The following is a 24,465-nucleotide window of genomic DNA, read 5'->3' as shown; positions in this document are numbered from 1 at the left end:
AATGAAACATGTTTAGACAAAAGCACAGGAAGCCACAGATTAAAGACAGAGCTTTTCAACAGACAGAAATGCTTGCTTTTTACCAGCTTTCTTAGTTAATATTTTCACACTTCTGCAAAGTACTTTTGTGACAGATAAATAATATGAACTGAAAAATAAATCCTACCTGTTTCCTCTTTTCAGGCGGAAGGGATGGATCCCCATCCTACAAATAAATGGACATATTTTACTGGCAACTTTTTTCTGAAGCCAGCAACTATATTAACTTTGTGGATCAAATTTTAAAACACATATTTTAACAAAAATGTTATCAAAAATGTTTCTGAAGTACTGCATCTTGATTAATACCAGTAATATTAATTTCAACTCAAAAAACTGTCTAAGGCTGAAGATTTGTTTACACTTCTAGAACAGCAGGTCATTACAAATTTATGTTGCATTATTTTTCATAATGGTACATTAAGTTGCTGTGGAATAATAATACCACAGTCAGTTTTTAAATGAAATTATGACTGAAACTAATTTCCTCAGAGCACGCAGTGTCTTTCTGTGTCTTATATAACAGGCACTACCTCACCAACGTGGAACAAATGAGTAATAATACGATCAGGGCTCTACAACTGCAGGACTACTGTGAACAAGTACCTAAACATTTTTACAGCAGTCATTATGGACTTCTTTCCATTTTTGTGAGGTTCACCCTTGTCCCCCAGTTATACAGTATTCATAAACAACAACCTACAATCAGCTCCCGATACTTCTTTTTCAGAGACTGGTGTCGTTCCCGCAGCTGATTTGCCATAAGCTTGTACTGGTCCCTTTCTTGTTGACAGGTGTCCAGCTCTTTGGAAAGGATTAGCAATGCTTCCTTTTTACTTTCAAGCTTTCTTTTGCACACCAGGTACTGCAGAAGAGAAAAAAAAAACAAACCACAACTTAATTGTAACAAGCCATATCTAGCCCAGCCCAAACTAGGTTCAAGAGGCTCAAGTTTCTGTCTGAAAAGGTGGAGGAAGACTCTCTGCATGAGATCAAAGTCTGCCACAAGTAGTCTTAGCTTACTAATAATAATCACAGGAAAGAGATCTGTTGTATCAGAAGCCTGAAATCCATTTGTAAGGCCACATGCTCACCTGAACACCATGAGTGAGAAGAATTCAGCAATTCAAGTTTCTCCTCTTTTTCCTCATACACAATAGGATGAGAAACCTCACAATTTGACCCACAGCCCTGGGAAAGCTCCTAGAAAGAAGAATCCTTTGCAAACTCCCTTTTCTACTTGCGTCCACAACACCCAGCTCTCAGCAACCAGCATCTCCTGCCCCACTCCCCCTTCCTTCCTCCTCCTCCCCATGCTACCAGCAATGTCCTCTGGGCTCGGCCTCCCACCTGGACAGTGAAACAGGACCATGTTACAGCAGAAGTGATAGCGTGAGCAGCAACCAAAATTTACCTTGAGTCTGAAACAATTACAGTGTGGTACCCACACAAGTAAAAAAACTAATTCAGCTGTGATACCATACACACGTGCTTGTTGAGTCAGAAGAATGCGAAATAATGCAGGAATATTGCAAACACCTGAATGGAGAGGGGAGGCAGAGGTGCGCCTTCCCCTCCAGCCACTGCCTCTCATGCACAAACCAAAGCAGAACTTGCAAATCTTACCTGTTCTGCATTAGTCTGATCTGCTTCATTGCCCTTCCCCACTGAGAGGAAGAAAGAGTAACCTGTACGTCATCCTTTCCTGCAGTGGCTGAATGTTACCTATCAGAAGTTTTGGGCAGTTTTTTCACTTAACGTGATGTTCCGTCAGCAGATTCTTCCTACCCATCACTTGACACTGCTCATGCTAAAGCATATATTTCTATTTCTGATACTCTCACATAAGGCGTAGCGCTAACCACTTTCTAAGTGTGCTCTGCAAGAGACCAAATATCACAGCAGTCATGAAAACAATTTATAGTTTCATTATATACACTGACAAGAATACTTTGTCATTATAGGCTCTTGCACAAAGCATGAGCATCAGCACTTCCATACTGTTTGAGTCAGTGCTGTTCTTTGGGACAAAAATCATTACTCATATGTACTACTTGCTTAGAATTGACTTTGTTAACCTCAATTTCAAGTCGATAAGAAAGGGAAAAGCGACTTTGGTATATTAGTACAACCAACATTTTCCAAAAATGGTAAACACTTGGTTGCAAAAAAGTGGGAAGGGAATGAGAAAAGCAATTCCGAGAAGGATTTGAACTCTCAAAAAGGACACTTCCACCTTGGATTAAGTTTATTTCTGGCAATATTGAAGTTGAAATCCTGCCATAAATTTTCTGGATTATGATGCCTTGGCATCAACAAAAGCAACTGTACCTATGTACTTATGTCCTTACTGATACCTTACACAAATGTCAAGTCCCCTGATAAAGCACTGAAAAGTATCAGAAGCTAAACTTTAAACTTGTCAGCATGTGATTACAGTGACATGGTAAACTGCTTCAAACTTGATAAAATAATTCCTTTCCTCAGAGTGAAATATTTGCCTCTGACAATCTCTCTTCTTTTTTTCCAGTTTTATCTCATGTCTTAGTCAATTCTAAAATATGCCTTCACTAAATTGCTTTTAAATACTAACAATCTAATACAGTAATTGCAAATAAAAATGAGTAAAAGCAAACCTCATCATCACACCAAAAAAACCCAGCAGCCCAAACCCCTGAACCAAGTAGCCTGTCCTGTTCCTTTAACCACCAGAAAGAATGAAGCTGACCCATCCAGCCAACACCTACGTGGAGCAGAAGAACAGCCTATACAATGTACACAATGTGAGAGAAGCAAAGCTAAACATCTCGCCTTAGTCACCCACACCACCAGCAGGTGCCTCTGAGCCTGGCCCGAGTGGTGGTATATGAAGCAGTGAACGACAGAGTCAGAAGCTTGTGGATAAAACTATAAAAAAAATACTACTTATAAGGCAGAAATGCAGACCTAGTGCTAAACAAATCTTGGTTTTGCCGTGTGTCACAGCCCTCCACAAAGGACACACTCAAAGCATAAAGGAAGACTTCATCTTTCACAGCAGCACTGGCAGGGGCAAGGGAATTCGCTATTATCTGTTAGGTTGAGAATAATGAACCATAAACAGATTGTGGGGAGAGTTGCGTTCAGGGTCTAAATGAATAGTGACGTCCTCCTTGTTTAAACTATATTTTAATATGATTAATTGTATGCTGATGATGTGTCATACAGAAGAAAGGGGTTGGCATCTCTCATCAATGTACTGTTTGGATTTTGCTATAAAAATGACCACCTAGAAGACTTTTTTTTAAAGATATTTTTAACTTTTGTATATAGTGACTTTCCCAAATAAATGCAATAAAAATAGTAAAAATGTATAGTCACTTGTTTCCATGGCCTTATGGTACAAGACACAATAAAGCCACAGCATTTCTGTGGAATTTGATTATTCAACAGAGGTATTTTTCAAATTCTAATTACCAGTTTTGAAGAAAAAACAGATTTTACAAAGACAGACCTCAGAGAGTTTATTCAATATATATGTTTCTGAATATTAAAAAAATAATAATTATTAGTAATTGTCATAAACTGACCTAACAACTATACAACAGAAATTAATTCTACTCAGGGAAACAACTGAGTCACACCAACAATTTCCCATATGTGGACAAGCAAGTGCAGCAAAATTGGTATGCTGTCAAAAGGAACACAGGAGTTCAACAGCCTTTTTGGAGCAACACAGACAATAAGAAAAAAATTCTCATCTATTCTGAGAAAAAGTATTCAATAGATGCTTCTGGCATTCATATAGAGATTTCTTCCTCTGCAATTGAAGGAAAGCCTATGTCTCATGTACTCTCTATCAGTGAGACAAACAAATGAATTCTGTTATGCGCTAGTCACTAGAAAATATTCTTACTGTCTTTTGTTTCTTTTTAATTGATGTTCCAAAATAATCTTTGAGTTTAAAAAACAAAGTTAACCAAGAACCAGCTGCTATACTTTCAATCTAAAAGCTACAACATACAACTTCTCCTATCTGTCTAGTGACTTTTATCTACCCATTTGCTGTTATCTGCAATAAAGCAAATTATAATTGCTACAAGGAAGATCATAATAATTAAAGGAATATATATGACTTCTTACATTACTGCCTGAACTGCTTTACAGCCAGATGACTACTTTAGTGAAATTGAGTAAAAAGAGACTGACATTACAGGAGAATGTAACTGCTCCAAGGTGACCCTCCAGATCAAACACTTGCTATTTGTCCATTGCTATTTTTAGCAACAAATCTGGATAGATCTTATTAAAGACACCGTAGACATGGTCTAATAATCTGATGAAGCTGGGACACTGTCAAGGTTTTAGACTTGCTTTTTCTAAACCAACAAACACACCAAATTCTTATCACAAAATAATTTATTTTAGATTTGTACAAATTACTGGCCTATACTTGGGTATTTAAGGGCAATTAGTGCAAAGAAGGAAAATATCTAATTTTCTGAGGGTAGAAGTCTACCTCCAAACTGTGCTTTGGAATCACTGTGGAACACATTCTATGTTCTCTCAACAATCCAGGACCTAGTGTCCTCCCAAACGCTGATGGGCCTAGAAACCTATTGCCCACCATGCTCTCAGAGAAACCATGAACTCTACTTTCCATCTTCTGGACAGGGGATCCAACTGCTATTTAACTGCCTGCAGTTTTATCAGATTTCTCCTCACTGTCCTTTTGGAGGCAATTTTGTTGTAGAAATTACAAACTGAAGCGCCCCAAAATGCATTGCAAAGTCACTATGCAGGGTGTTTGTTGACTGTGTTTCAGTAATGTTGCTCCCCTTGACTTCAGATTAAACGGCTCAACTTGTCTGAAAGAGTCAAGCACTCAAATCCAGAGAAATATACAATTACTGGCCATTTGCCTGCCACCTCATCGCATGTCCTGATCTCTGATAAATCTTGAGACAACGCAGTGTCCTTTGTTTTATTCCACAACATCAGCTCTGCTTTGCCTGCTGCCCAGAGCTTGCTTCACTACGTCCTGACTGCTGAAACACAAAGGATGCTCATATCATTCACTGATGAGGTAAGTGACATAAGCAACGCCCCAGACCACCATGTCTTATCTTGATGACAACACTACACCACATCATCTTCACTGGTCATTTAGGAATTACCATAATTTGATTTGATTCGTCAACACTATTTTGTGATGTGGTGCCCTTAAAAGTTTTGTATGTGGTGCATCTGGTTACATTATTAATTTTTCTGTGTTTGTTCCTCAACATCCCTGTGGGTATCTTAGTCCAACCTGGAACATGCAAACAGGACAAACAAACACTTGTTTTGTTGCCTGAAAGCCCAGCATGCAGGTCTCCATGCCACCTCTCCCACAGAACTCCCCCAAGAACTTTGCAGAGCAGTAAGTCACAGTGCCAGCTCTTTTAGCATTTCCACTTCCTTTTCCAAATGACAAAGCCATGACTATGCCAACTCAATCACCCAGGGACCTCAGAGCATCTACTCCACTTTGTTCTTCCCTACAGCCACTGGCATTTGCCTGTGTTTAAAAAAGCTCTGGAATTAGTGGCTCCAAAGCCTGTCAGGTCCCCTCATATATGTTTGGTGAATTGCATTTCATGCTGTGTTTGAAAAGATAACATGACAGAAGGTTAGAGAGATATGATAAACATGAACATTTCACTAATTTTCCTTCCTCTTCTCTCTTGCCCACATAAAAAACCTGTTCAATCAATGGGAAAGGTATGCTCTGCCAATTACAAGCAGGTTAGGTTTCTCATTCTTATTCGGAATTCATGTGTGGAACATTTAGCTATTTCAACTACAACTACTACTCAATAGCTGCACTTTTGATAAATAATTCCCCAAAACTCTTTCCCCAAGTTTTAAGTTGGCAATTACTAGGCAAGGGAGCTCAAAAGCACAAGCATATCTCTTCTCTCTGTGGTGCCAAAGACCATACACAGTTAATAATCAAGAAATAGCCTCTTGAGAATGACAAATTAAATGGAGACTAAATTTCTTCAAACTAATTTTAGGAAGCACAGTCACATATGAGTAGCTGTAAATAGCATACAGTAAATGCTCTAATGCGTGGGAGGTGACAAGGAAAAAAAGAGAAGCATTTTGACATTGGACTTAATTCTAGAAGTTGGCAAATCTGAGGGAGAAGCTAGCAGAAAGAATGGAGGACAACCACTCTAGTCTTATGGGTTTCCTAGGAAACCTTTCTCACTTCCAGTGGAAAACACCGCCAAAAGTACACGTTCTCTAAGCAGTATTAAATTCGGACTAGTGCCAACTCTCAATGAAGTGAATGGAAGCACACTCCCAGACTTCAGCAGAAAAGAGACCAAACTTGTAGAAGTGAGGTCTCTAAAGCAAGGACAGATGTGGTCTTGCTGATTATGTAAAAGTGTTTTTTCACTACCACACATGATCTCCCAATACTGTTCAACTCATGTCACCACCCCAAAATCATGATACCACCTACTCCTTTCTCTGTCACTGATTCTGTCATCATCCTTAGAGAACACAATTCCAAGACAGATTACATGGGATTCAGGCAAAAACTGAAATCACACCCTTATCCACAGCAGAACATACAGAGTTGGAAGCTCTACAACCTTTCAAAAAGTAGCCCCCAACTACCCTGGAAGCTCTACAACCTTTCTAACAAAGTTCTTAAATCATGTTTTTCATTCATATTCCTGGGATTTAGCTATGTTTTATCCCCCTTACAGACAGGAAAACTGAATCACTAAGGAGCTGACTCACATGAGCTTGTGTAAATCAACAGCTTAGCATATCTGTAAACATGGCTGTCAAGCTGAGATGTAAGTATGGACATTCAAAAACACTTAAAAGCAGACAAACAAAACTCTACAACCAAGATTCTGGTGACCAAAATTACTTTCAAGAATTCTATTCTCTTCAGTGAAGAGTACAGTATGGTCACCTTTCTGTATGTATGTATAAGGACCTACCACCTTTCTTAACACCTGAAATGCCAGACTTTTAAAAATCATAGAATGGTTTGGGGTGGATGGGGCCTTAAATTTCATCTAGTTCCAGCTCGCCCTGCCATGGGCAGAGACACCATCCACTACTAGACCATGCTGCATTTCAATTACTCCTAGCTTTCAAACTTGGGAGGACCAACCTTGTGAAAATTAAAAATTAAAAAGAATGTGACCTTTTTTTTTCAGACAGATCTGAACCCACCAGCTTCTGGTCTTTTATAGCAAGATTTTTAACCTCATTCTACATTTTAACTGTGCAGCATCAGCAACGCAACAGTGTTTGTTTAGAGCTACCATATCTTTTCTTGCCTTTGTCATCTTACATTTTTGAAAGCACTTCAAAACATTTACAAAATGCACAGGGAACGAAACTTACATTACCTAGCAGACACTAAAGCTAAGATGCTTGGAGAAGCTCTGTACCACCAAGGAATACAGTCAACTGGAAAAACTGATTACAGGTTGCTTTAGAAGTAACAGCCACTTTCTCACAGACCCATTAGAAAGTTGGAGTTAATGGGTAAAATGCACAAAGTTAATCACAACAGCCAGAGGAAAGCAAAAGAGAGAAGAATATACCCTGACAGCACGTGCTACAGACCTCATGCAGAAAAACCAGCTGTAAGCCTGCCGTGGGAACAGAGAAAAAAGAAGGAAAAGAGGAAATCACCAGGCCTCTAACTGTTCCTAAAAAAGAAAATGAGATGTATGCTTAAATATTTGCAAGAATGTAGCTTCGCACAGCGATTAACCTTCGCTACAATCCAGAAGCCCCTACCAGAGGTAAGTCTTCAATTTCAGGATTGAGTTTTTAGGTTAAATCGTATCAAAACTAAAAAGGTTCCAAAGTAAATCTAAATGACTCTTAAAAGCCAAGAATATGGACTTTTCCTTTGAACACACCTCATGAATTGTCTCTATCTCTTACGCTTCCCTGCCATGTGACACCATGTCAGATGCAACACTGCATCATCAGGACACTACTAAAAAGTACACTTTTCACTTCCTTCTGGATTATTTAGTGTGTTGCATAGGTAGACACCAATACCGAATGTACTGTGCTAGCACAGACCTGGGCCCACACAAACTCCCACTGAAATCACTAGGACAAATGACAGATTCAGGACCCTGAACTCATGTATCTTTTTGACAGGTCAGGGCCTCAGGCCACGCTCATGTAACAGGCAAAGCCCTTAAGTCGGAGGAATTCAGCTGCATGCACTGTTCTCTCGGGCAGCAGACACAGTCAGGTTGATCTAGGGCCAGGCCATTTGCATGGACGTTTTATTTGCTAACTATAAACATAAAAACACTGTTTTTACAGTCACGCAAAATTAATGCAATGCAAAAATCAGCATGCCAACCTACTTCAACCTTCACGGGTTTGCCTATGAAACAGAGTGGCCTTTGACGAGATTCCCTTAAATTATAGTGACCTCAGGTTGTTTTGAATTTAGTAACTCATGTTACATGAAAATGCATCCCTGTAAACTTTGTGAATGTTTTAATGTGGACTTAGTAGATAACAAAATTTTCTATTCTGGTATTCTGAAAACACTCCACCTGTTGAGGCTCACGGCCGCTGTGCTGATACAGATTTTTCTCCTGTTTTACAACTGGCACCACGAGTCTCAAACCCCTTCCACGTGCGAGTCAGGTAAGAAAACCAAGTGCACGCCGCCCGAGTGGCCCCGCCGCCCCCCGAGCGGGCCGCGGCCCCGGGATCGCCGCAGGTGCATCCCCGGCGGTTTGGCGCCCACAGCGGGCTCGGCGCCTCAAAACCCGCCTCCTGGCAGCCCCGCGGCGGCCAGCACGGCCGAGCGGCTCGCAGGCGCCTGTCCCCCAGTACGGAGCAGCCGCGCAGGGGTTGTGCCGGGCCGCAGACGTGGCCGTGCCGCTAGCCTCGCCGGGCTACAGTGCGGTGCCCTCCCCGCCCCCGCCGGCTCCGCCTCCAGCCGCCCGGCCGTGGGAGCGGGGCCCCTCTCGACCCCGCGCCGAGGTCCCCCCCGACGGCTGCGCCCCCCGCCCCGGCAGAGCCTCCCCGAGGCGCGGGGCTGCGGGCGGGGGCCGCCGCCTCAGCAGCTGTGCCAGGCGGGCCGGTGCGCGGCGTCCAGGCCGCGCCGCGGAAGCATGGCGCCCCGGCCCGCGGCTGCCCGCGCCCCGCCGCCTCACCTCGCTCACCAGCCCCTGCCAGTCGCTCTCGCTGCGGTGGGAGCTCATGGCTCCGGCGGGCCGCGGCGGCATGCGGCGGCGAGCGGCTCCACCAGCCCCGGCCTTCCGCCGAGGAGCCTGCGGGGAGAGGCGGGGCCTACGGCCGCCTCTTGCCGGCCGGCCGGGGCCGCCCAGCGGCCTGCGGGGCACGGGCCTGCCGGAGCCGGGCCTGCAGCGGCGCCTCACCGCCCGCGGCCCAGCGCGGCCCGTCCGCGGCGCGCTGCCGGCACCAGGCCGCTTCCGCACGGCGAGTTACCCCACAGCGCCGGGCAGGGCCGTCGTGCCCGGGCAGGCGGGCCGGGCCGCAAGGGAGAGCGCGGGTCACACCGGCGGCAGCGTGGCGGGCCCCAGGCTGCCCGCAGCACCTGCCAAGGGTGCGCAGCGCTGTCTGAGGCGCGTTGCCCAGAGAAGCGACCTCCTCCCCTTAGGTCTTCTCGTAGAGAACAGCAGGGCTTTGCTGTGATCCCAGGCACTGAACAGCCAGACATGCCTGCAGGCCAGGTGATGAGGGGACGGGGATCAGGGGTTCTGTACTGCAGTAGAGACCTTAATATTACATATAGGTAACAAAACCCTTGCAAATTATGTATAAGCATTGTATGTGTAAAGCAAGACGCAGCAGGAGAACAAAGAGGTAGAAAACCATTTTCTCAAAACACTGTGCTGGGACACTGTCCACTTTGGGCACAGATCTCTGTTACTCGGTTCATGGAGGTGTAAATAATGCAACAATCCAGGGGTCGATCCGGTTTATTTTCCTCCCCGTTAGTGCAGACACTCCTCTGTCAGCTCTGAAACACAAGCACGCTACCCAGACCATACTCCTGTCAGATACCTCTGCTCCTGCCAGGCCCTCCTCAGCCCCACCGCCAGAGCTGCTGCGTGGTACATCCCCATGGACCAGGTGTACCTTGAGGCACATCAGGTGTGATCTTTGTTACACTCCTAACACATGAGTGCTCACAGGGCCTGTGTTTTGAGGCAGAGTCCAAATGTAACTGCATGGAGTATTCGAGCAGTTTAACCCACAATTACACTTTGTTTTAAATAACACAACAGACAGCACAAGACAACACGGTAAAATAAGTGTGCCTCGTTCCTTACCACAATTTCCCCATTGTTAGGATTTGTTTGTGGTTTGGCATCTAAGCACGGTGTGCTTCTGTTCTCTAAAATGGCTGAGAGATCCTCATTTGACAGCTTCACATCCCTTCAAGCAGGTGATGCCCAAGTATCACCACTGACAACATTTCAGTTCCAGGTGCTTAATTAACAGCTTATACAGGAAGAAATACAGGCCACATCTAAACCCAGCAGGAGCTCTCTTTGTATGTAAGATTATCAAGTTTAATAAGTGCCTGTGGTTATCTCCATATAAAAAAGAAAAAAAAATCCAGGAGAGCAGCTAGCTTTAGTATGGAACTTTAGTCTGATAAATACAGAGTTCATACATTCTACCTGCAAATTATAAATCAAACTTAGGCATTTTCTCCAAATTATAGCCTATTTCTCTGATTCATAAATTAGCTTATCCTCGTGTCTAGGCATTCTGTAACTTTAGTGCTCTAGAGGGTACATTTGTCTTTCGTCTTTGTTCATATATTTCTGTGGTTTCTGTCATCACATGTGTGATATATCGCAATCACAATGTCCTCACAGGCTTCTCAGCAACCCATTGCTGAAAACAGCATCTTGTTTGCACAGGCAAATAGCAAATAATGAAAATTAAATGAACAAGAACTACAATTTAAACCCAGTGGTTAAAAGAATCATTAATGATACTAGAATCCCCATCATTTTCGTAGGACTGCTAATAGCTGAAGCTATATAACTGCTAGTGTAGATGAACCAAATAGAATCTTTTTCCCAGTTCTGCTTCTCACGTGGAGAATTTTTCTCCTCTGTTTTCTTGGTCTTGCAGTGCTCCAGACTCGGAATGCTCTTGTAGAAAGAGCTCTGCTTGTAAGAAAGATAACCCTCTGATAGTCCTATTTTTGAGGGATGTCACTCATTTTAATCCCAAAGCTGCTCACACTCCCCACAAACATAGGGTTTTAATTTTTATTGATGATAATTATTCAAATGAGAAGTAAATATTCATGAAAGAGAGGTTATTAAAACAAAAGGAACTCTCAGTGTTTCCAGCTCTTACGATTTTATCAAAAGTCTGATGTGAGCTGTTGTTTTTCAGAAAGCCCAAGCTCTTGGATGAAAATAACCACTTTCTTTTGAAGTAAAAGAAAGATTCAATATATAAAAAATAAGCTGAAATTGCCTTGAGTACGCTTGATAGGATCAGAAAGGAATTAAAAGAACGCAAATATGTATTTTGAAGTAATCACTTTTAGTGCCTGATATCAAGCCTTTTGGTAGTTTCTTCAGCTTTCCTGATCCTTTTTGTGTTACTTACCAGTGGTTACTGCAACACTCCGACGCAATGGTCCTGGCTGGGACTAGGTTACTCTGCCAGCCTCTAGGCAAACATGTATTGAGATATGGTTCCTGTCTTAACTTAGACAAACAAGTCAAGGAGATGATGGTAGAAAAGAAGTACTATCACCCTAGTTTATAAAAAGGAAACTGAAGAGGGAAGTAATTGCCTTGCTCAAGAAAACCAAAGTTTCAAACATAACCAGGAAGCGAAATTGCAGGTTTCAGGAGTACCAGTCTGCTGTTTTAATTGCAAAACTAACAAGGTGTCTTGATTCTTCTACCTGCTGCAGTAACTGCTTTTGCACCGTCACCTTGCCAACATCAGAAGAATACAGTATTGTCATTGAACATCTGAGTAAAAACATCATCTCTCAACCTTCCTCCTTCAGCTACCATCCCACTGTCTTTGTCTCTAGATCTGTTATCTTCTTTGCTTTCTTCCTCTATACATTCACTAGATAAACTTATCTGCTTCTAGTGTTTCATCTCCTTTCTCTGCAATTCTGCTTTGTGATCAATCTTTCCCTCAGTATCTTGAGTTCATCTATCTTTTCGCCAGATTACTCTCTACTTCTCTAAGCATTTTCTACATTTCATTAAGAAGGCTCCAGACTTTCTAAAAAACTTTTTTTTTGCCTGGACAAATTGCACATTCAGAATCAGATCCAAGCTACTATGGCTCTTTGATGCAACAAGGTAAACATATGTAGGAGATTTAACCAACAGTTTTCACTTGTAGGAGATTTAATCAAGAGTTCTAAAACACAGCTTTCAGAAATCAGTGTCTTTGCCAGACATTAAGAAAGAAAACAACCAGGTTTTTTATTCATAGGTAAGCCAACGAACTGATGGCTTCAAATTTTGCTGCTTATTTTTGTCAACATTTGTCTACTGCACCAACATCATCATTACATCCATGTCCAACTCTAAAGAAATATATGATTAAAAAACCAGTGTAAATCCTTAAGATCTGGACAAGCTACATAATTGAAATGTAATGAAAACGTGTAGTGCTTGTCCCCAGAAGGGATGATTCAATCTGACTCTCCACAGATGTTTCAGGGTTCCATTTAATCAGGACTTAAATACATCTGAATGAAGATATAAGCTATCATAGATAAAACATCCATTTTAGTACTTTTGGTAATTTATATCGGCATTATTCTATCGCATGTTCTTGCTAACGTGATGATAGATAGATACATGCTCAAACCCTCATGCACACATTTTGGAGGAAGCACCCTGTGTTGGGAGGGGTACTATTGCTTTTAGCATTTATCTGTTCCCCTGTTTGTTTTCTTTCCTTTGCTTTTGCCTTTCCTTTTTAGAGGCTGCTTTTTGTCCATTTATATTCCAGCTGCACCTTCACAATTTTCTCAGGTTCATTGATGGTTTCACTGTCCTGTATCAGCTCTTCTACTTCACATGCATGATCTGTCAGCAGGACAATATGATCTGCAGATCAGAAGCAGTTTAGCAGTTATTCATTTATGTTGAATCCTTTTGTGCCCAGTCAAGTCCGTGAAGGACACATCTTAGGGAAACAACAAAGATCTTTAAAGTGATGGTGTTTCTTTTTTCCCCTTCAGCAGTTTTGGACCTTCAATGTATTGCATTCCTTTGTGTACTACATGCTGCATGTAACATTAAAATTGGAGACAGTCTTTATTTTCTTTTTTTCTTTCAGCTATTGTATGACTGTTAGCTGGTGTGATTGGGTACTGGAGTTCAGAGTGTAGTAACTCTCTCCTCTAGAGAGGGAATGGAAGAAAGAGAAATAGGGGGAAAAGACAGGAGCAGACTGCAATCTGCACAAGCCAGCTCTGGGAAGGAGCTAGGTGGTGAGGCCTGGCTGAAGGAGGGAAGGGAAAAACGATGCAAAGCAGCAGCCAGCAGGGAGGAGTGCAGGTAACGAATGCTCGTGGAAAGAACTGAGGGGAAAGCTGCCAGGTGGTGGGGCAGAGGAGAGACTGCAAATTTGAAAACAAACTGATTTTGAAAATTAATTAACACTGATAAGCAAAAGAACTATCCTAACTGTGAGGTTTTCTGAGTGATCGAAAATCTGAAGTCAAGAGTGTTCTGCTGTATAGATTTTCTAGGAGTACTATATATTATGAATAACCTCAAATGCAAGTGCTTTGAACAATTCTGTTTCAAAGGCTGGTTTCTCAAGGCCCTGTGATATTGCAGCATATAACTCTTAGCAACACTTCTGTCTAGAGAAATCTTCAGCCTCAGGCAATACCGGTTTCATTGGAAAAGAGCTGCTTGGGTGCTTCCTAGCTTGCTACGGCTGAAATGCTCAAAAAAGGGTGGGATGGTGGGCACAGGCATTTGAGCAGGTCACCAGCCCTTAGATATTGCTAGTAAACACCCATTATACCGAACTATTCAGCTCAAACACTCTCTTTTGTGGCCATACTTAGCCCGCCACCAAGCTTGGACTTCAGTGAAGTCACCCAGGAACACCAGGCTATGGACAAGGCTGTGGAAAATGCCGGGGGCCATTCAAATCCAACTCAGACAAGAAGGCTCCAAGTTCTTTAAAAGCATCTGTAAAATTAATCTGTTTGATCTAGGTTGTATTGGAAAAGTTTGGCACTGCTGTCTCTGCTAGTGATATTAGATTAACTGTGGGGATTATGAATAAGTTATTTTATGTTCACCAGCAGAATTCATGGCTCTTCTTCCCCTCACCTCAAAAATAAGGGCAACTCAGTAGGAACTGGAAGATAGCAGTAAAGAAAAAAGTTTAAAATCTTAGAGCCTGTTTTAAGGCCTTGTTATTACAACTGAATATAGAGTTAGTGTAATGAATTCTGTTTTCCCAGAGGCATCAAACTCCTCCTGTCAAGACAGTCTCTCAAGAGAGACTGGAAAGTCTCTCACTGCCCTCCTTCTGCATTGTTATTATTTCCCTTAAAATTTCTTGCTATTGAGGTAACTAAAAATGCAGTATAAGATCAGAGAAAATATTTTGTCAAGTGACTCAGACAGGCACAACTGATGGGTACTAAGGAAACGTGTACTGCATTTTATGTTCCTCTGAGTATGCTGGAATAATGTAAGAAATAGTTCATTTTACTAAGAAATACAGGTGGGGAATTCAGACTACTTTCTGCTACTATGAAATTGAAGAGTGACCTAGTACTGTCATCAAATCTGACATATGACTGGCTTTTCAGACTTCTAAGTTCATTTTTCAACTGGTGGGGTATATCAAATTCCTGAGAGCTGTCGGACCATTGCAGACATTTATTGCTGTGACCACACCAGATTCTTCAGCATGAAGACCATTGCTTTACATACACAGTCAATACTTGGCAGGCTGTAAGCAAGGAACAAGGTGGAGAACATAAAGGACAGCCAGCTTGATCCTGTGCTTTCTAGTCAATTTAGAGGGAATAAAGAAAGAAAACCCACTGACAAAGAGCACAAAAATTAAATTGAAACAGAACTTGTTAGGAATATCACAGCAAAACAATTTTCCATTTGAAAATGTCTGTCTGGAAAAAACAAAATATATCAGCTTTGGTGTGCAATGTTTCTGGGTTCATGAGGAAACTTCACATCAAAGCTTGACAGCATGCCTTAGAATGGCAATGGCACCATACAGAGACACTGAGCTGAAATCTGCCTGTTTTATGCTCAAATTATGCAGACTTTTGGGGCTTCAGCTCCAGTCTTTTCTAAGGGAAGGTGGGTGAGCATTCTTTTATTCTTAGAAGCTTCTCCAGTTAGTGAAAGCAGTTGGATCAAGGAGCTGAAGCTTGGGTTTCTACATCCCAGATAAGTCCATAACTGGAAGGATATAACCTCCTTCTCTTCACATAAATAATCAGTTATAAAAGTGCAACAGGTTTAACTTAAGAAATTAAGTGATCTGTTATTATGCTCCAGGTTTATTAGCAGATGGAAAAAAATTTCAGGAGCCATTGAAGTAGATGCTGTTCTAGGGCAACTGTCTCTTTTCTTTGCCCCTTCCACTTTCATGTATTGGTGACGACAGACTGAGAGAGCTGGGGTTCAGCCTGGATAAGAGAAGACCCTGGGGAGACCTTACAGCAGCTTTCCAGTACCTAAAGAGGGCCTACCAGAAATCTGGAGAGGGACTTTTCACAGGGGCATGTAGCCATAGAACAAGGGGTAATGGCTTGAAACAGGAAGAGAGTAGATTTAGACTAGATATTAGGAAGAAATTCTTTGCTGTGAGGGTGGTGAGGCACTGGCACAGGTTGCCCAGAGAAGCTGCGGATACTCCATCCCTGGAAGTGTTCAAGGCCAGGCTGGATGGGGTTTGAGCAACCTGTTCGAGTGGCAGGTGTCCCTGCCCATGGTGGGGGGGTTGGAACTTGGATGATCTTCAAGTCCCTTCCAAACCAAACCATTCTATGATTCTTTTTCTGTGTGACTTCTAATTGCTCAATGTTGTATAGCCTGATCTTATGCCTAGTAGTACCAGGGTGCTTGGGAGCTTTTTTCAAATATACACCTCCCCTTGAACTACTCTGGACAAGATGTAGTATTATATAATAGTTGTAAGACTATTCCAGAATTTCACTTGGCTTATACATTTAACTGTGTGTGATATTATTATGTGTATGATCAAGATTATGATCTTACTAAATTATTATTCCAGTGAATGTAGGTTTATGCTTTTTATTTATTTTTTGCTGCTTGTTTTACCTTTGAATGTCATATTTTTTTTCTTTTTATTCTTGGTTCCTAACTGTTTATTTTTTAAATAAACTCTTTCCTTTCACCAATAAAGGGTTTTCTTCTTCATGCTTGTTGGTCGCTGAATCAATTTAAAATATAATCTCCTGGTGCTAGTGAGAGGTCATATGCAGTTAGTATGTTTACTTATTCCCTCTGGCAAATGTTGGAGGCACCAAACAGAACCCCATGAAACTAGGTAAGATAAGGGCTGTGGGCTCAGCTTGTATTCAACAGTGGGCAGAAATCACAGGCTGAAGTGGGTACTCTCCCTGGCCCTTGCCTTGTTCTCCAGAGGCACCTTGTAGGGACAAATAAAATTATGAAACATCTTTTGAATTACAATTTTAAGGCAAGCGTACTGAAATGAATGAAAATGGATTTAAATTAATTTGTACATGCCATGTGTATCTATGGTACTTTCTTCAGCCATCTGTTTTACATCTGCCTTCTTTTGCAAATGAGAATCCTGAAACCTGCCAACAGAGCAGAAGGGGTAGTTTTGAGGGTGTGTACTAGCAGTTTGGTGTGTTTAGCTGTATCCAGAGATAAGGAACCAAAGACACTCAGACCTCAGCTGAACAGGTTAGACCCTACATGCTTTTGCCAGAAGGATTTCCTCCAATGAAGGGTTTTGTCCATCATAGACTTAAAAGTTTTATATTAAGATCCTTGTTAAGTAGAAGCATCTTTGATTTACAGAAATACATACATTTAAAGGCTGGAAAAAATACAATTAACTTTTCACCACTGGAGGTGGGGTACAAGAGGATCACACTGTTTAAGCAACTTTAAGGCTAGAAGATGTGGGGAGACCCATGGTGGAACTTCAAATGCTATGAGGAGCCTAATTCCCATTCAAATTTCAAGATATCTGGTCTTTCTGCTTTAAAAGAAGCAATAACGCTATTGTCTAACAGAGTGTACCGAGCAATGTGTCTCCTTGCTGTTCCAGTGTTTGAGTAGGATGGCAGCCAATTTATGTACACGAAAAAATGAGACTGGGTGGAATATAGTTAGTTTTTAGGACTCTCCTATGAGCTTGCTGTGCTCAGTCATAGTTGTGCTCAGTTCTAGACTGTTTCTCAGTCTATTCTTAAAATAAAGAGGAAAAATCCACACAGGAAGAACAAAGAAGTCAAAGCCTGATTAAGGCATTTCCTTGGACATTTTGTGATGGAGAGCGCACTCTGCGATCTCCAGCCCTCTAATTCCGCACTCTTGATGGGTTTCACTAACAGCACAATGTCATTTTTCTCAGCTTTAGTGGTTAGGCAGATTCTGACACACCAGGAAAATGTATCTGTTTCAATCTGCTATTTAACAAGGTGCACAGATGGTGTTAAAAAGCAGGTAGAAGTGGTTAATCACCTGTGAATTTTAGGCATTTTTCTGCTCTCCGTAGAGGACTTTAGAAGTGTATTTAGTACATGGGCTTCTCCATGATGATTTGCATTTTCATGGTTGTTTTCAATCAATCACCCCAGAGAGGTTCGCAAATCTTCCCATTCCAAAGCGGTGAAGGCCTGCCCATGTCCACATTCCTAGTGCAACAAATGATTTGGGACCTGAATCATGTGGCATTCAGTATTTGTGTTCAAGCATATCTGTACCTCATCGCACCCTGAATTGTTTCGTTTTACTAACACCATCTGTTTCTTGTGCCTAAACCAATTTGTATTCCATTTCAAGAGTTGTCCCCTATGCTCAGCTTTCTGACCTTATAAATTGATCTCCTGTACAGTCTGTAACAAATACGTTCCTGAAATCTAGATGAATTATGTCAATGATTTCATCTTTATCAATTCAGCAATGCATTGAAATGATCCTAATACATTTGTCATACATGATCTTCTTTTAACAGAACTATTCAGCTTTCCCTTTACTAAGTCACATCTCTAACTGAATTGTAATCTTCTCCCTTATAAATGTTTCCATTATCTTGCTCACTACTACAGTCATTCTTACAAGTTCGTATTTTGTTGGGTCTTACCAGTGTCTCTTTTTGACAGCTACTGAAGCCGCTCCACAGTGAAGTGCATTTCAGCTAAGTATCATTGACGTACTCCTTAAAAGAAGGTGGAAAAAATTAAAACCTAGTAAAATATACTCCTGGTGTTCAATAGTACTTTTAGAAATTCACTGAAATGAATGGAGAATGAAGGAGAATTTCCTTTATTGCTGGCAGTTAGTGGCATTGACGGATCATGGCATAGCCATTCTCAGTATGGCCAAACAATTTCACTGTATAGAATTTTATATAGCTACAGCTAAAATTCAATGAACTGATTCAGAAGGTTCAGGATAAACTATAACAATAAGTTAAGCCCTTAAATCGATTTGGTACTTTAAAAGGATAAGGAGCAGCAAGATGTCATCTTCCTCCACAGATGTAACTTTAACTGGAACTGTAAATCCAAAGCAGAGTATTGGGGGATAAGAGTCTATAATGTGTGATTTAAGACCCATCCTGGAAATCAGTGAGGATTTGAGTACACCAACTCTAAAACATAATCGGAGCGTTATAAGAGTCCATCCAGAAAGTTAGGAGGATATTTTTTTAAAAGTATAAAGATAAATTTCATATCTTAAAGAGGCTATTTTTGAAGAGTGCTGGGCAAGATGAGAAGGGAAAATGACTGAAAGAAGCAGAGTGGCAGAGACATAGATAACCACTCATCCTACTGTCCTCTCAAGATATGAGCTAGGGATGATTTCTATCAACAACTTCCAAATATAACATTATTCAGCTTTCATTATGTTGTCAATCTAATTTGAATGTAAGTTATTCAGAGCACATGGCTGTTTTGCCTTTGTGTTTGCCTGTAAAGTGCTGCACACCACAAGCCAGGAAAAAAGAGACTGCTCAGATTAGAGGAGATATCGTCCTCATTGAAAGTCCTGTCTGCAAACGCTTGTTTTCTAATCACCTTTGCGAAACCTGCCCCTGCTACACCACATAGAGCAATTCTTCAAAGTAAGAATTGCAGCTTATTTTATACTAACCCTGGGACAGCCTCTCCAGTTACAAGGAATGGGAGAAACTCCTGCCAACTTACATTAGTTTCTAGGGAAAAAACACTCAAGGCTGGCATTGGTGGTGACCTGAAGTTCACAAAGCTTTCGGTATTGAACAGACTCCATGTTTGAGATGAAGTCTTGAATGCACACTGAAGTGAAATACTTTTTTCATTGATGTTAGAAAGGCCAAGGTTTCAATCCTTCCTTTTGAGACAGGAGTTATAGAAGTTTTTGCATGCTGTGGCATGGTTACATCAGAACCGAGTGCTGTAGAGATAGCCCATAAGTAATACAGAAAATATTATCCCTAGGGCTGCAAGATCTAAAATAGTTACTGTGACCTAAAATAGTAGCTTGTTACGTGCTGACAATCCATCTTCCTTCTCTTGACTCTAAAAAAAAGCATAAAAGTTTAACTGAAGGGACAATCAGAACCTGAAAATGTGCACCTACCTGCCTTTTATTAGCCTACTGGGTAATTTTCTAGCTTTCAGCTGCCCTTTCCCTTCCCCCGCCTCTTTACAGTAAATCTACTCTGAATTTCCCTATTTTTGTCGCATTGGCCCTTTTTCCTCCTTTTTGTATTTTATTTTTATTTTTTTCTGCCCTTTGGCTCTAGATGGTCCCTTTATCTCGCTGACTTTGTGAGTCTGCCTTTGAGCAGCTTTCCATGCTCTCCACCCCAGGGCCTGACTGAAGGACAAGTTCAGGAATATGAAAGTCCAGATCAGAGAGGCTTTCCTCTCCTGAATCCCCAGACCTGTCACTATCCCATCCGTGGCTCCCGTACCACTCTCAGACGAGCCCAGAGTGAGGACTGCTGTCTCTGCTGTAAGGCTGGCAAGTTACTTTTGGGCACACGGTGTGTTTGCAGTTTGGCAAAAGCCATTGCAGACCACCAGGAAGAAAGCACGCGCGAGGCACTACGGCACATCCTACCCTAGCCACCGGTGGCGGGAGCCAAGGATAATGTCAGTCCGGTAAGGGTAACTACAGCAGCACACTGGCACCAGGGTGTAAGCAGGGACTGTGTGTGACAAACACGGATCTGCCACTGGGCTGTTGGACCATCGCCTTTCCCAGGAGGACTTCAAGTGATACACAAGACCTGGGTCCAGCAGATCAGTCCATGGCTCTCACAGAGAGTTCACTCCACTCCCTGAGAGGGTGGGCTGGGTATGTGAGGCAGGACTTTGAAAAATGCCAGCTAGTGATGGAAAGCACAAGAATTGACCAAACAAGACGAATATCTACCATACACAGCTAAGCATATAAAAGGTATAGGCTTGAGCTGAGCCAAGTGCATTGAATATCCAGCTGAGAGTATAATGGGAACAGTTTAACATATGAAGATAACACTGTTTCCACCTCAACAGACAAAAGGAGAATTTTTCTTCAAAAAGGAGACTATTTACTTGGGGAAAAAGCCAGAGGGGTGGTTCATACAACAGGATACATATACCGATGGTGTGCTGTGTTCTGGTTCTGGGAGCTGGGCCACCCTCTGTTCACAGTGGCAAGAGGTGTGTCTGAGCACATGGCATGCCCGAGCACACGGAGCAGGGCAGCGGTGAGGGTGTGCAGCTGCAGGGTGCAGAACGGCTCAGCAGGGAGTGCCTCCTCACCGAGCACCACAAGGGATAAAGGACATGCACAGAACAGAGGGAGAGGGCTAGTGATTGTCACTGCAGTCCTTTCCAAGACTAAAAGGCAGCCAAGCAGAGGCTGACAGGTAGAAGAACCAGCACCTGAGCAAATTAGAAAGGGCACAGGAACAACATGGACACACCAAGCTGGGCTGAAAGTGTGTTCCCACAGCAGAGTCCAAGCCCTAGGCCATTACCTGCCACCAGGCAAGTCTAGGTGCAGGCACTAAACACGTCCCCAGGCAACAGGAGAAAGTAGCACAGGAAAGCTAAAGCAGATTCTCGGAAAAGCAGTAGAGACCAAGCCACTCAGGTCCCAGCCCAAACAGAGGGGTCCTGGCACAAAAGAGTGAGCTGCACAGAAAATCAGTGGTGTTACAGGATCACACATGCAAGTAAAAAATGGCAGGATTTTGTGACTTTTCAGGGGTCTGACTCACGATTTGGGGGCTTCAGGTGAGCAGTAGCATAGGCAGTTCTGTAAAACGTTCTCTGCTCAAGGATCTGTTCCATGTATACCATACTTCTACATAATTTTACAATAACTAAGCATATTAGCAAGTGATATTGGAAAAAGTGATTTATGATAAAAGGAGGGGGGAAAGCATAAATCTGAGCAGCCCACAGGGTATCGTTCACCCAATGGCTTAGCTACATAAGAAGCAAAGAGCTGTCCATGAAGGCTGCGCCGGGGGACGTTCCCCCACAGCCGTCTAGTTGGCAGTGGGGCTGTGCGGGTGCTTGTGTGACCTGGGCCACATGTACCACATCAGAAGGAGACAATGTGGGAGTGAACCCCCCCGTTGCATTGCCTGTTGGGTTCATGTCTGCCACTACAGCTACCATTTTTCTTTTTTGTTAAGGGAAGGATTTAAATCAGCTCCCAAGATTTACACTGGCATAATGTTAGGACAAAAGCAGCTAGTAACCAGTGGGGAAAAAAATACTGCCACAAAAAATAAATAGAAATGAGGTATTCTCTTACAGCACCGGGGCATTTCAACCCTCCAGGGTTATTCATGTAAATGAATCTTGTGCTTATTCTGTCAGGGAACACAAATTAATAGCACATGAAGAAATAAGAACCAACAGTCTTAAAACCCCAGATGAAATCAAACCACACAAATGAGATCCCGTTACAGATTTCAGGACCATGCTCTCGATCAGAGAGAATTTTGCTTCTGTAAATAAAGTTGTTAAAGGTGACCCATATTAGGGTAAGAGTTTTGAGCTTACTTCCCCAAACATCTGAGGTGTTTGGAGCATGGTTTTTCTTTTGGATTGTGCCCGTCACTGCATAAAGCTGAAAGGTCTGCAAATACGGTTTATTTGGAGAGCATGTGAAGGTTTGATTGATCCCAGAGCTCTTTTGGCATACAGACTTACCGAAGCATGCTTTCAGGAAAACATAGCTGACTGTTCAATACTACCACCATAAGGGCTAGCATCATTCCCCTCAGAAACTAACAGCACTTCTGCTGCTTAGCTATGACCCTAAATAACGTGTAACGTTGAACCATGAGAGGGAATACTCCCCATAATTCTATTTCTGCATATGTGTGAATCTCCAAATACTGAAAAAAATACCAAAATTTAGACTAGTACGGAAGTTTAAAAAAATTTTCATGATTTAGAAAGCGATCACAATAGAGAGAAATCACTTTTCATATCAAGACTATTGGGAATCAAAATATCTGGAATTTACCTGCTGCCTTGTCATCTGCTCATCAGAGTCACAGCACTGAGCGAGGTTTTGGTCTCCTTGTCTCTGAACACTTGAGTTTCCACTAGCTCACACTTTCAAACTGTTTAGAGGGGATATGAAAGTGAGGTGATGAAAAGAAGGAAGATCTTTGCTTGGTCACTTGAACCTTGGATTTGAAAATCTAAATTACCTGAAACTAATCTAAATTACCTAACTCATTTCTAATGAGAATGAGTTACAATGTTTAGTCTGAATCAGAATGGCTTTCAGTCTATGAAAGGCATGCTTTGCATGTCACAGGGGATGCATAGTTCCATAGCAGAGGAATTCAGATTCAGCCCCTATCTGCACAAGCCATATTGGTACCCAGGTACCTTACCTTGCTTATCTGTCTTTAGAGGTCTTTGTTCAGCAAGAGAGCATCACTTTAGTCTTTCTACAGCTTGTTATGTTGTTTACAATCCTACTCAAGCTGCTGTCAAAAATACGTTTTTTCCCCTCTTCCCAGTGCGAAGGCACAACATGCTGTTACTGTTAACAGCAAGTAGGCTAGCATGACTGTGCAAGCTAAGGAGGAACGTACATGCACTGGTGTATTTGCTGTAATAGTTTCACAGAAACATAAATATATACAATTTTTTAATAGTTTTAGTATAAAAATTGGTCATTTCGTAAATGAAAAGAAAAAAGCTCAAAATGAATTTTTGGAAAACATCATTAAAGAAATAACTTGAAAATGAGACCTGCTGTTAGTAACTTCTTAAGAACTGGCCTAGTTTTAGTGACCTTTTAGAGGAACATAATACTACCTAGTCTATTTGGAGGTAGTATAACCTTTCCAGAGGTGGGGAAAAAAAAAACCAAACCAAAAAAACTTCAGCTTAGTGCAAGTAGAAAGCATGAAAATGGCATTCTGGACAAATTACTTCAAATTTCACTTGTACATATACAACTCAGCCTGTGAGCCACTTTACAAAGATGTGGCCCAACCTCTACGAAACAGCCATGTTGCAGCACAAACTAGTAGGCTACAACAAGGCTTTTACCATCAGTCAGATTCTACTGTACATGCTGTATCACCTTCCTCCAGAGGTCAGACCATGCTGCTGCTGCTCCTTCCAACCCTCCCCCCTACTCCTCAGTACTATTTGACCACTTAGCAGGAACAAGCTACAGCTGCACGTTGTCCATGTCAATCAACCCACTGCCACTGAGGCAAGGCCACAGCTGCGTGTTATCAATGTTAATTAACCCAGCTTCATTCCTCTCTAATTCCTCTACACAGCCAGACTTGCAGACTTCAAAACCCACCATCAGGACTCATAGCAGGAGACTGCTTGCTGAAGTTGTGAAATTACATGTAGATATTTGAAGCCTATATGGTGTTTGTTGTCCTCCCTTTAGAACTCAGGCTGCCTACTTCCAGCGTATATGCATGCATGAATTAAAACATGTTGACCCCTCTTGGTAATACAAAAAGTCTTGTCAATTAATGCATCAAAAGGACTTTGGTATCTATCATAAAATAGTTGTGGCTAACAGGACCTCTGGAGGTCATTTGGTCCAACACCTTGCTCAAAGTAGGGCAAATATAAAAGTTAGGTCAGGTTACTGAGACTTTGTGCAGTCTAGTTCTGAGTATCTCCAAGGATTGAGACCCCACAACCTC

At 42.0% G+C, this 24,465-nt stretch overlaps 1 protein-coding gene across 6 annotated transcripts in view; it reads right to left on the bottom strand.

Moving 5' to 3' along the window:
- Positions 1-9,505, bottom strand: part of CCDC149 (coiled-coil domain containing 149) — a 52,114-nt gene extending 42,609 nt beyond the window's left edge. For 4 of the 6 annotated variants that reach the window (XM_055795634.1, XM_055795635.1, XM_055795639.1 and 1 more), the window contains exons 1-3: positions 9,234-9,505; positions 743-904; positions 167-205 (exon numbers count right to left, since the gene is read on the bottom strand). In XM_055795634.1, the coding sequence (XP_055651609.1) occupies positions 167-205; positions 743-904; positions 9,234-9,305 (273 nt within the window). In that variant the 5' untranslated portion in view covers positions 9,306-9,505. The remainder of the gene's footprint in view (positions 1-166; positions 206-742; positions 905-9,233) is intronic. The other 2 variants (XM_055795636.1, XM_055795638.1) reach the window with 1 other exon arrangement.
- Between the last annotated feature and the right edge of the window lie 14,960 nt (positions 9,506-24,465).

This window comes from Falco peregrinus, chromosome 2 (assembly GCF_023634155.1).
Source record: "Falco peregrinus isolate bFalPer1 chromosome 2, bFalPer1.pri, whole genome shotgun sequence".
NCBI classification, from domain to species: Eukaryota; Metazoa; Chordata; class Aves; order Falconiformes; family Falconidae; genus Falco; species Falco peregrinus.
The sequence above is the reverse complement of the archived record's forward strand: the minus strand, read 5'-3'. Positions and strand labels throughout refer to the sequence as shown.